The 12,217-nt window shown below is 43.3% G+C and overlaps 1 protein-coding gene across 4 annotated transcripts in view; it reads right to left on the reverse strand.

Moving 5' to 3' along the window:
* LOC106613021 (protein turtle homolog B) overlaps positions 1-12,217 on the reverse strand; it is a 74,023-nt gene that overhangs the window by 25,578 nt on the left and 36,228 nt on the right. For all 4 annotated transcript variants that reach the window (XR_001330407.2, XM_014214849.2, XM_014214850.2 and 1 more), the window contains exons 4-5: positions 6,005-6,156; positions 902-1,019 (exon numbers count right to left, since the gene is read on the reverse strand). Coding sequence is in view for 3 of the 4 variants with exons in the window: in XM_014214849.2 (XP_014070324.1) it covers positions 902-1,019; positions 6,005-6,156 (270 nt within the window). In the remaining variant the exon portion in view is untranslated. The remainder of the gene's footprint in view (positions 1-901; positions 1,020-6,004; positions 6,157-12,217) is intronic.

Here is a 12,217-nt window from a genome sequence, read left to right on the forward strand (position 1 = left end):
ATGTGCATGCAGTGTGTGCGTGTGTTTAGAGGGGTCAGTAGACTAAACCTTCCTCAAAATCCAAGATGTAACCAATGACTTCTTGCCCATCCTCCATTTAGACATTGACTGAAATTGACACATCTTTACCCCACCATTAAACCTAACAAGCCTACCATAAAACCAACCTGCTCCATCGTCTAATGTACAGCCTGTTAACTCATCCAGTGCTTGTTTTGATAGAGAGAGAATGTGTGTGCGTGTGCGCGTGTGTTTGATGAAGACATAGAGGCAAAGGCAGGAAGTGGAGGAAGCCTGTATCAGATCCATCTATCTGAGCAGAGCAGAGCCCAGTTCTGTGTCTGTCTAGCCGAGAGAGAGCCTGGTTAATGGACCGAAGACAGACAGTGATGTATGCCTCAGACAGACAGTGATATGCACACACACACCAGCAGCAGCAGTAGCCACAGACTAGGTCAGGAGAGGATTTAAGATTATTGACTGATACCGACTAAACCATATTACCACACTGATAAAACCAAACACTAACCCTGCATACTGTGACAAAGGCAGGAAACAGAGACTTTTTAAGTAGATAGCGGCAGGACTTACTTTCTCTATCTTAAACACAATTCAGACACAGTACTGCATAGCTGTAGGCATGTAATAGATGTTTAATAGCAGGTGTAAGGTAAAAATAGTGTAAAGATTAACTGGTAAGGGAATTTTCACGAAGTCAGGACAAACTGTTCTTTCAGTATTCAGCCAGCAATTGTCCTAGGAATCTTCTCCTCAAAACTCATACTCAATAATCAGTGTGCACCTCAGTAGAGAAAAGTCAGGATTTCTCCCTCCCATCACCATAACAACCTTTGAAGTTACACCCATCTGTGACGTTACAGTGTGACTGTTGCCCTGTTACCTTGGACCAGCAGACGGGTAGTGTGGAGTACCTCTCCCTGGTCGCTGAAGGCTCGACACGTATACGCCCCTCTGTCGTCCCGAGTGATCCCCAGCACCGTCAGACTCCCATCATGCACCTGTGGTGGACATGTTTGTGCGAGACAGAGCAAACATACAGAAATGGTATTTATATGCATAACCTAGTGAAATGGCACACCAAAATCAAGGCAGGGTTGAGGTTCTGTCTTTGGTAGGAATGTATGTTTTATAGAGAGCATACAACCAATACTCTAAAGTCTAAACTCATCATCATGTAACTCTCTAATTAATCTAGTTCCCAGACACTTCCGCGCAAATACGCAAAGAGTCTGGTGGACCAATGTGTCAAACTTGGCCTTCGTGAGCCAATACAGAGAGCCGGGAGAAACTCCCGGCGCATAGGAATTGGCTTAATCGTCTTAATCTACCAACCAATCATCTCCCACAACACCTTCCCCCTAACTCTCCCGCATATGCTAGCAAACCACAAGCACAGAGCCACGCCTTGCAGGTCGTGTGATTCGCTAAAATTAAATGAAAAATAATTTACTCAGGTCACACCCATTGAATTCTATGGTCACTCCCACTAAGGAAAACGTTGAGTGGTTGATATGCCAGGATTATATGCGCAATAGCCTGGGGATGAGGTTATTCTCTAATTAACTTTGGTTGTGATGTGAAGCTAATCTCTCCAAGCGGTAACCTGGGAAACGTCTCACTGTGCGCCTGTATTTCCTCACCCCTCTGCCGAGGAGGATGCTGACAGGAACCAATAAGCAGGGAGGGAAGACATTAACCCAAACTAATACAAATACCCTCATAAATGATGCAGTAGGGTTGCTGGGTTCTGTCCATTCAGGTTACACACAGCTGTAGCCCTGTCCATTCAAGAAAATGGGAGGGAATCTGCTAAAGAAAACATGGGAGGGATTATACCTATTCATCAGTCTCTCAAACCTTTCAGCCAAGAGAGTTTAGCAGCCACTAGACACACCCACACAGTGGTCCATCCTACCTTGGGTCAGCCCAGCTGAAGTAGGACTCCCTGTTAATCCCACTCCACGGCAGGACAAACACACCTAGCTGGGCCACAGTTATGACACAGTAACCTACACTACACTTGCAGCAGTGTAGTCAGCAGGCCGCTTCTATAGCTATAGGGAAGAATGGGGAAGGGAGGATGAGGAGGGGAGGGTGGGAAGGGAAGGATGAGGAGACGAAGGTGGAGGAGGAGGATAATGACTTTCAGACACAACACATTGATTCATGTGTGGGACCTCAAACAGCAGGGGGTGCTGAGATGTTGACCATGATTCCTCCTCTTCACTGTCACATCCCTGCCATTCTCTAACAAGTCCTTATGGACACTAGTTATCCATGGAGCACAAACATTACCACCATCTCTTTACTACAATGGGAGTCCTGAAATGTCTAGACTATGGCTTGGTTTGGGTATATATATGTTTTTCCAGTTTCCTCTCACAGCAAACCAACCACATGGAAATCAAAAACAATTTGAGTGTTCAAACAAATCATACACATATTCCACCCTCACTACCAATACGCCTAAATGTTGTCTGAATCAAAGCATGGTTTAGAAGTGAGGCACTTGGCTCACTGTTGATATTCATGTTTAGTATAACATTCATATTAAGAGTAATGTAATATTGATGCAGTAGGATGAGGAAGTCCTCTGATCGTTTACTAAGGCAAGCATGTTAAAGCCCTGGGCTCGTCCACTCTGACCTTTGACGAGGCTGTGGTGTGGGAGCCTGAGAGGGGTGAGAGAGAGGGATGATAGAGGGGTGAGAGAGGGATGAGAGAGGGGTGAGAGAGGGAAGAGAGAGGTTAGCAAGAGGGATAAGAAAGGGGTTGAGGAAAGGAATGAGAGAGGGGTGAGAGAGCAAGGGGTGAGAGAGAGAGAGCGAGAGAGAGAGAGAGAGAGAGAAAGAGAGAGAAAGGGGCGAGAGAGAGAGGGGCGAGAGAGAGAGGGGTGAGCGAGAGAGGGGTGAGCGAGAGTGAGGGGTGAGAGAGAGAGGGATGAGCGATGGATAAGAGAGGGGTGAGAGAGATGGATGAAAGAAAGGTGTGAGAGAGAGGGTTAAGGGAGAGAGGGGTGAGAGAGTGAAGGATGAGAGAGTGAGGGATGAGAGAGTGAAGGATGAAAGAGAGAGGGATAAGAGGGGTGAGGGATGGATGAAAAAGAGGGGTGAAAGACGGATGAAAGAGAGGGGTGAAAGAGATGGATGAAAGAAAGGGGTGAGAGAGTGTGAGGTGAGAGAGAGGGGCGAGAATGGATAAGAGAGGGGTGAGAGAGATGGATGAAAGAGAAGAGTTAAAGAGATGGATGAAAGAGAAGGGTGAAAGAAGGATGAGAGAAGGGTGACTGGCTAAGAGAAGGATGACAAAGGGATGAGAGAGGGGTGAGAGAGGGACAAGACAGAGCGCCAGCTCGCTGAGTGACATAAACTATGACACAGGAATGAGGATAGCTGTCACTTCCTGTACATCACACATCATTTCCAAATGTTAGGTGCAGCCTTCAGCAAGCTCAGGGATTTACTCCATCTGAAATATCTCAGTGTAGGGGGGGCTGAGAGAGGGGTGAGAGAGGGGGTTGGCCATGGTTCACAGGGTTCCTTAAAGAGAACTGGAACACTAACGCAAAACATGACAAATGAGAGAGGGGGTGCAGCCGAGGCTTGACACGCCTGGACTGTTCTTCCTCCCCTCAGGGACCCGCCCTCTGCAGGCATTCTGCAGCCTGACTGACAGATGCTCCTGGCCAATCACAGACATGCAAGACAGTCCAATTAAGGGCTTCTCGATCTGCAATCTGGGAGCAGTGAAAAGTGCACAGACAGACAGCAGTCTCACATATACTCAGGCAGATGGTGGTGTGTGCTGAAGATTTCCTCCAGCACACACAACCACACCTATAGACTGCCTTCCTTGCTTGAACATTACTTATGAAACAGACTGTATAGACTTGTCTACAGCCAGTCTGAGTACCAAGATAGAGGAACATGCATGTTTTTATTTTTTTTAAATCATATATTTTCACAAAAAGTGTGTAGCATTCACAACTGTAAATTGTTGTCATTAGACTTGCCTAAACTGATCAATTCAAATCGATTTGTCACATGAGCCGAATACAACAGGTGTAGACCTTACCTTGAAATGCTTATTTTACCAACAATGCCGTTTTAAGAAAAATAAGAGTTAAGAACATTTTTACTAAATAAACTATAGAGAAAAAAAGAATGAGTTACACAATAAAATAATAATAACGAGGCTGTGCAGGGGTACAGGTTAGTCTAGGTAATTGAGGTAATATGTATATGTAGGTAAAGTAATTACGCATAGATAATAAACAGTGAGTAGCAGCAGTGTAATTATTATTATTTTTAAATAGGAGGGGGGGGTCAATGCAAATAGTCAGGTTGCCATTTGATTATTTTTTTAAATATTTTATTTCACCTTTATTGAACCAGGTAGGCAAGTTGAGAACAAGTTCTCATTTACAACTGCGACATGGCCAAGATAAAGCAAAGCAGTTTGACAAATACAACAACACAGAGTTACACATGGAGTAAAACAAACATATAGTCAATAATACAGTAGAAAAATAAGTCTATATACAATGTGAGCAAATGAGGTGAGATAAGGGAGGTAAAGGCAAAAAAAGGCCATGGTGGCGAAGTAAATACAATATAGCAAGTAAAACACTGGAATGGTAGATATGTAGTGGAAGAAAGTGCAAAGTAGAAATAGAAATAATGGGGTGCAAAGGAGCAAAATAAATAAATACAGTAGGGGAAGTGGTAGTTGTTTGGGCTAAATTATAGATGGGCTATGTACAGGTGCAGTAATCTGTGAGCTGCTCTGACAGCTGGTGCTTAAAGCTAGTGAGGGAGATAAGTGTTTCCAGTTTCAGAGATTTTTGTAGTTCGTTCCAGTCATTGGCAGCAGAGAACTGGAAGGAGAGGCGGCCGAAGGAGGAATTGGCTTTGGGGGTGACCAGTGAGATATACCTGCTGGAGCACGTGCTACACGTGGGTGCTGCTATGGTGACCAGCGAGCTGAGATAAGGGGGGACTTTACCTAGCAGGGTCTTCTAGATGACCTTGAGCCAGTGGGTTTGGCGACGAGTATGAAGCGAGGGCCAGCCAACGAGAGCGTACAGGTCGCAGTGGTGGGTAGTATATGGGGCTTTGGTGACAAAACGGATGGCACTGTCAGCAGTCTTATGACTTGTGGGTAGAAGCTGTTAAGGAGCCCTTTTCACTGGTGCAGCTGTAGAACTTTTTTAGGATCTGAGGACCCATCCCAAATGGGTCCTTTTCAGTCTCCTGAGGGGGAATAGGTGTTGTCGTGCCCTCTTCACGACAGTCTTGGTGTGTTTGGACCATGATAGGTCCTTAGTAATGTGGATGCCGAGGAACTTGAAGCACTTGACCTGCTCCACTACAGCACCGCCGATATGAATGAGGGTGTGTTTGGCCCTCCTTTTCCTGTAGTCCACGATCAGCTCCTTTGTCTAGATCACGTTAAGGGAGAGGTTGTGGTTCTGGCACCACACATTGTTTTGGAGTCTGTGAAAGCTTGTCTGTGAAAGGATATAGCCTAGCCATACTGTTCAGTTGTTCTGAATATTTCCATACTGTTCAGTTGTTCTGAATATTTCCATACAGTTCAGTTGTTCTGAATATTTCCATACTGTTCAGTGCTTACTGTACTTTGTTCCATAGCAACAACAAAAAACCATCAGGAGCAGTGACATCCTCAGGAGTGGGGTGGGGCTGGTGTTAAGCATGCAAGACAGGTATAATATCTAAGATTTCAACTTCACATCTGAATGACTCCAAGACCTTAAAGGGCTAAATTATCTGAAATCCATATACCTTCAAGGCTCATTTCCCTAAATATCAATGTCATGGCAGCCCAAGAATATGGACAAAGCTGCATGTTTTATTTCTACTGACCTAAAATAGAGTCACTTTCACAGGCCATTTCACTACTGATTCAAGGTTTAAAGGGCATGTATTTCTAGCCCGAGGTACAGTAAATTTGTTTGTCTTACCTTGTATTTTCCACTGGCTGCAAGCTCCTCCCCCTCCCTCAGCCAGCTGATGATGGGTTTGGGGTTTCCCTGGGCGGAGCAAGTCAGCAGTGTGCTTCCCCCCTCCTTGGCCTCCACATACTGTGGGGGCGTGGTCGTAAAAGTGGGAGGGGCTTTGGGAAAGAAAAAACAGCATTAGCATATTTTCTATCCACAGAGAATATCTTAATTTCTTGAAGGTATTAAAAAGTTGGGAATTTCAGGGATGTGGCATAGTCTTTAAATTAACAGCCTATCAAATGTCTATGCCCATGCATCTCTAACCAGCATTACACAGGGATGAGGAATGACTGTTAAAATGTCAAAACCAATTTTTTAAGTCAGTTAAGAACAAATTCTTATTTACAATGACGGCCTAGGAACAGTGGGTTAACTGTCTTGTTCAGGGGCAGAACGACAGATTTTTACCTTGTCAGCTCGGAGGTTCAATCTAGCAACCTTTCGGTTACTGGCCCAACGGTCTAACTACTAGGCTACCTGCTACCCCACATTGATAAATCCCTAAAATTTACTATAACAAATTTGTTCCCTCTTCAATTTAGGCAAAGATGACTTAATCTGCTCTATATGAACCCAGCAAAGAGCATAATATCACAACCATCTAACATAATACAGCCACTAATAAAACCAATCAGTACAGCATACTGCACAGCTGTTACTGGGTCTCGCTAGTATCCTTATGGGTTTATCATCTATTTCTAGCTAACTAGCTGCTACACTACAGTACCAATCAAAAGCTGTGACAGATCTACTCATTCCAGGATTTGTCTTTATTTTTATGTTGTACATTGTAGAATAGTAGTGAAGACATCAAAACTATGAAATAACACATATGGAATCATGTAGTAACCAAAAAAAGTGTTAAACAAATCAAAATATATTTTATATTTGAGATTCTTCAAAGTAGCCACCCTTTGCCTTGATGACTGCTTTGCACACTCTTGGCATTCTCTGCATTTGATATCGCAAGGTAACTCTGGTTCTAAACAGCAGCAGCAGCAGCATTGTGCCATCCAGGACATACATGCCAGGCGGTGTCTGAGAAAGGTCCCAAAAATTGCCAAAGACTCCAGCCACCCAAGACATGGACTGTTCTCCTTGCTCCCGTCTGGCAGACGGTATCGGGTTCTCAGACCAACAGACTCCTAAACAGCTTCTATCCCCTGGCCATAAGACTGTTAAATGGGTAATAACTACTGCTCCCCCTCACACCTACGCTGCTGCTAAAATTATTATTGATTAGATTTATTACTACCACTACGTTGCCTTTCATTGATTGCCGTTACCATTAGTATATATCTATTTATCCTAATACTAGTACTTCAGAAAGTATTCACACCCCTTATCTATTTATCCTAATACTAGTACTTCAGAAATTATTCACACCCCTTGACTTTTTCCACATTTTGTTGTGTTACAGCCTGAATTTAAAATGGATTAAATTTTGATTTTTTGGTCACTGGCCTACACACAATACCCCACAATGTCAAAGTGGAATTATGTTTTTTGACATTTTTGCCAATTAATAAAAAATGTAAAGCTGAAATTTATTCAACCCCTTTGTTATGGCAAGCCTAAATAAGTTCAGGACAAACATTTACTTTACAAGTCACATAATAAGTTGCATGGAGTCACTCCGTGTGCAATAATAGTATTTAACATGATTTTTGAATGACCACCTTATCTCTGTACCCCACATATACAGGTCCCTCAGTCCTGCAGTGAATTTCAAACACAGATTCAACCACAAAGACCAGGGAGGTTTTCCAATGCCTTGAAAAGAAGGGCACCTATTGGTAGATGGGTAAAACGTTTAAAAAGCAGACATTAAATATCCCTTTGAGCATGGTGAAGTTATTAATTACACTTTGGATGGTGTATCAATACACCCAGTCACTACAAAGATACAGGCGTCCTTCCTAACTCAGTTGCCGGAAAGGAAAGAAACCGCTCAGGGATTTCACCATGAGGCCAATGGTGACATTAAAACAGTTACAGAGTTTAATGGCTGTGATAGGAGAAAACTGAGGATGGATCACCAACGTTGTAGTTACTAACCTAATTGACAGAGTGAAAAGAAGGAGGCCTGTACAGAATAAATATATTCCAACACATGCATCCTGTTTGCAACAAGGTACTAAAGTAATACTGAAAAACATGTGGTAAAGTAATATACTTTTTGTCCTGAATACAAAGTGTTATGTTTGGTGCAAATACAATACTGATAAACGGAATGGAGCGAAGCACAGGCAAAATCCAATTGGAAAACCTGATTCAGTCTGCTTTCTACCAGACACTGGGAGATGAATTCCCCTGTCAGCAGGACAATAACCTAAAACACAAGGCCAAATCTACATTGGAGTTGCTTACCAAGAAGACAGTGAATGTTCCTGAGTGGCTGAGTTACAGTTTTGACTTAAATCTACTTGAAAATCTATGGCTTGAAGAATTTTGAAAATAATAATGGGCTAATGTTGCTCAGTTCAGGTGTGGAAAGCTCTTAGAGACGTATCGAGAAAGACTCACCGCTGTAATCGCTGCCAAATGTGATTTTACAAAGTAATGACTCAGGGGTATGAATAGTTATGCAAATGAGATATTTCTGCACTTCACTTTCAATAAGTTAGCAAAAAGAAAAAAAAAGTTTTTACTTGGTCATTATTGCGTATTATGTGTAGATTGGTGAGGGAAAAAAAAATATTTTATCCATTTTGAATTCAGGCTGTAACACAACAAAATGTGGAATAAGTCAAGGGGTAATACTTTCTTAAGGCACTGTATATATTACCACTAGTTAATACCATAAGTATTTATATATTCCTGTTAACAGCCATGTTTACATGTATATCCACCTATCACGCCTAATACTGACACTCTCACACACTCAAACACTTACACACACGCAAACAAACACCCACACCCACCCACCCACCTACCACTTATGCTGCTGCCATACTGTTTACTATTACAATTATTTATCCTGTTACCAGTCACTTTCTCCTAATCCCTGCCTACATGTACATATCTACCTCAAATTACTCCATTATCCCTGCACATTGTAAATGTGGTATTGGCATTGGCCCTCTGTGTGTAACTGGGGTGTGTAACTGGTGGCAGGGAAGTAAGACGCAGGAGAGTAGAACTTGGTAATAGCCGGAGCAGTTTAATAGTAAAACCAACGGCATAAGAAATACAAAAAAATGGGCATAATAACCCGACGCGCACCAGTCAAACAAATGTGCACAAGCACTTACAACAAACAATACCACACAAAGACATGGGGGGAACAGAGGGTTAAATACACAACACGTAATGAGGGAAATGAAAACCAGGTGTGTGGGAAAACAAGACAAAACAAATGGAAAATGAAAAATGGATCATCGATGGCTAGAAGACCGGCGACATCGACCGCCGAACACCGCCCGAACAAGGAGAGGCATCGACTTCGGCAGAAGTCGTGACACCCTCTATATAGCTTCTTCTCTTATTTCTCATGTTTTCTTAATTATATACAGTATATTTTTGTATTTTATTAGCTTTATTATTTTAGACATTGATTACTGCACTGTTGGGTTGAGCTCGCAAGTTAAGTATTTTACTGTACTTGTGCATGTTACAATAAAACTTGAACTAAACTTAGCTGAAGAGAGGATCACTCTCTCTCTACCCAAGTGGGTCATGGCTAGCCGATGGGAGTCTTGTCTTGACTTCTAACTGCACACACACACGGTGTGGAGTAAACAAACACAACAATTAGCATCTCTAGACATCTGCCTCCTTATCTTGGCCCCTCACTGCACAATGCTCCTGTATAGAGACTACCAGTGACTACCATTAAGGAACTTCTTAAAGTGATGTAATTTCAGCCAGTAGTTTTGAAAGTAGAGCTCACGTGCCAAAACAGCTCCCCGAAAATTGTGCACAACGTCCTCCATTTCCATTGATATGTTACGTCCTACTGAATCGTATAATATGATATGAATGTGCTTAAGATCCCATTCAATCTCTTTAACAGCTGTTCTAGGCATTCTCTCAATGACTGTCATTCTGCAAGTATTGTCATTCTTTATTGTCATTCTGTATTGTCATTCTGCAAGTATACTAGAATATATTCCTTTCTGCACATTTGTAAGCAACCCCCTCTGATTTTTGTAGTGATTTACAATGCAAGTGTGCTTTATCGGCAACAATTTTGTGGATGGTGGTGTAGATTATTTTCTATGAACAGGTCTACATCTTTGATTCACATCTATAATGTGGTTTAGATGACCTAACATTAATTTACACTAAGTAGGTGGCAAACAGGAGTTGGCATTTACTGTGAGTGGAATAGTTGACAGGGGAGTTCTTTCCACCCATCAGGTACAACACATCAGTACGTAAGTGTCATCAAGTGGGGAACTTGGGAGATGTTCTACAAAAAGCCAAGTCGAGCATCACAATCTCGCCTTACTTTCCTAATTTTCACGTCTCCTTTATTCCTGGATTCAGATGCTTCTGTTTTCACACCACTCCCATCTGTAGACCTTTCCACACGAGCAGATGGCCTCCTTAGAGCTCCATACCTGCTCACCGACATCTCTCCTTCTCTCCTTCTCTCTCCTCTCCTCCTCACTCTGATTCTCCGCCTTCCTCTCTTTCTCCCTCATTCTCGCCATCTCTCTTTCTCCCACTCCCTGGAAGACTGCTCTTTGGGGATGCACAGTTTTTTACACCGTTTTTCTTTGATTTCCCTTTATGAGCAGATTTCAGACAAAATGAACATTTACAGTACAGAGTCAGCCAGAGTGGGTGAGAGAGCGTATTTTCCCTGAGGACTACTACTTACAGCACAAAAGGATCATGATGCATTTTTATTGCATCGCAGCATATATTTAGCTCTTTACTGTTTACTGTACTCTACTTTCCATCCGCAACCCAACAACCATTTTCCCTCAAGGCAACAAGGGATCCCCTTCAGACTATTTGTCTCTGAAGTTACTGCAGCTGTGTGAGTTGACACGCACAATCTCTCACGCACTGTTTCTCTAACTGACGTATTCTCTCACTCTATCCAAAAGCTGCTGATTTATTAGCATACTGTTAACTGATACTAAACTAAGAAGAGAGGAGAGGGTGAGAGGAGGAGAGGCACCACAGTAGCCTCTCTGTCTTTCGGGCACAAGTTCTTGCCATCTGACACCTGCCACTGAGTGGGCATGAATCCTCTCTCCGTTTGGCAGGAAGTAGAGGGCAGCAAACAGGAAGTCAAAGCAGGGAGTGTATCATATGTAGATTCCACAGGCCCCAGGAAATGGCTGCCTTTAGTATCTGTGATGAAGCCTGGCCAGGAGAGCACCTGCCTTCCCAACAGAGGCCCTTTGAGGGGACATACAGCTATGATGAGGCCTCTGAATGTCAATTCAACACACAGATGTCTCAAAACAAGCACAAACACTGCCAGCCATTTTGCTGTGGCTCTTTCAGTAGACATGAGAGCTTGGCTTCAGGTTCAGCCCCAACAGTCCCCGATTGGGAAAACAAGGCATTACCCTTATGCCCTGCACCTTTGCTATTACACTGCTGTAAACAAAGTATGGGCAAACAAAATATTTTAGACTTGTTTTATATGAACTCAGACACCAAAACCTGGTTCCAACACACAGGATAAAGACACATCAAACATATTATCCAGACAACTCAGTGATAGTGTAAAGGACTGGGAGTAGGAGAGGTGGAGAGCATAGGCGAGTGAGTGAGTGAGTGAGTGAGTGAGTGAGTGAGTGAGTGAGTGAGTGAGTGAGTGAGTGAGTGAGTGAGTGAGTGAGTGAGTGAGTGAGTGAGTGAGTGAGTGAGTGAGTGAGTGAGTGAGTGAGTGAGTGAGTGAGTGAGTGAGTGAGTGAGTTGGTGAGTTGGTGAGTTGAGCGTGAACACTGATGAGGCCGGCCATAGAGATGCAGTGTGCCCGTCCGGCTTGCACAGGAAGCCATTCAAACCAAACACACACAGATGTTCACACACTCCCTCCCGCCCCCCTAGAGGCTGCGCAGGTGACACTCCCTGGCAGGGAACCGCGAGTGTAACTCAGCAGATAGAGAACTCATTTAGCCACAGCCAAACGCACATGTACCCTTACACACATGCAATGATCTCACACACAAATACACAGTGTGTAGATGCAAGCTTGCACACACT

The sequence above is a fragment of the Salmo salar genome, chromosome ssa09, assembly GCF_905237065.1.
Source record: "Salmo salar chromosome ssa09, Ssal_v3.1, whole genome shotgun sequence".
NCBI lineage: Eukaryota > Metazoa > Chordata > Actinopteri > Salmoniformes > Salmonidae > Salmo > Salmo salar.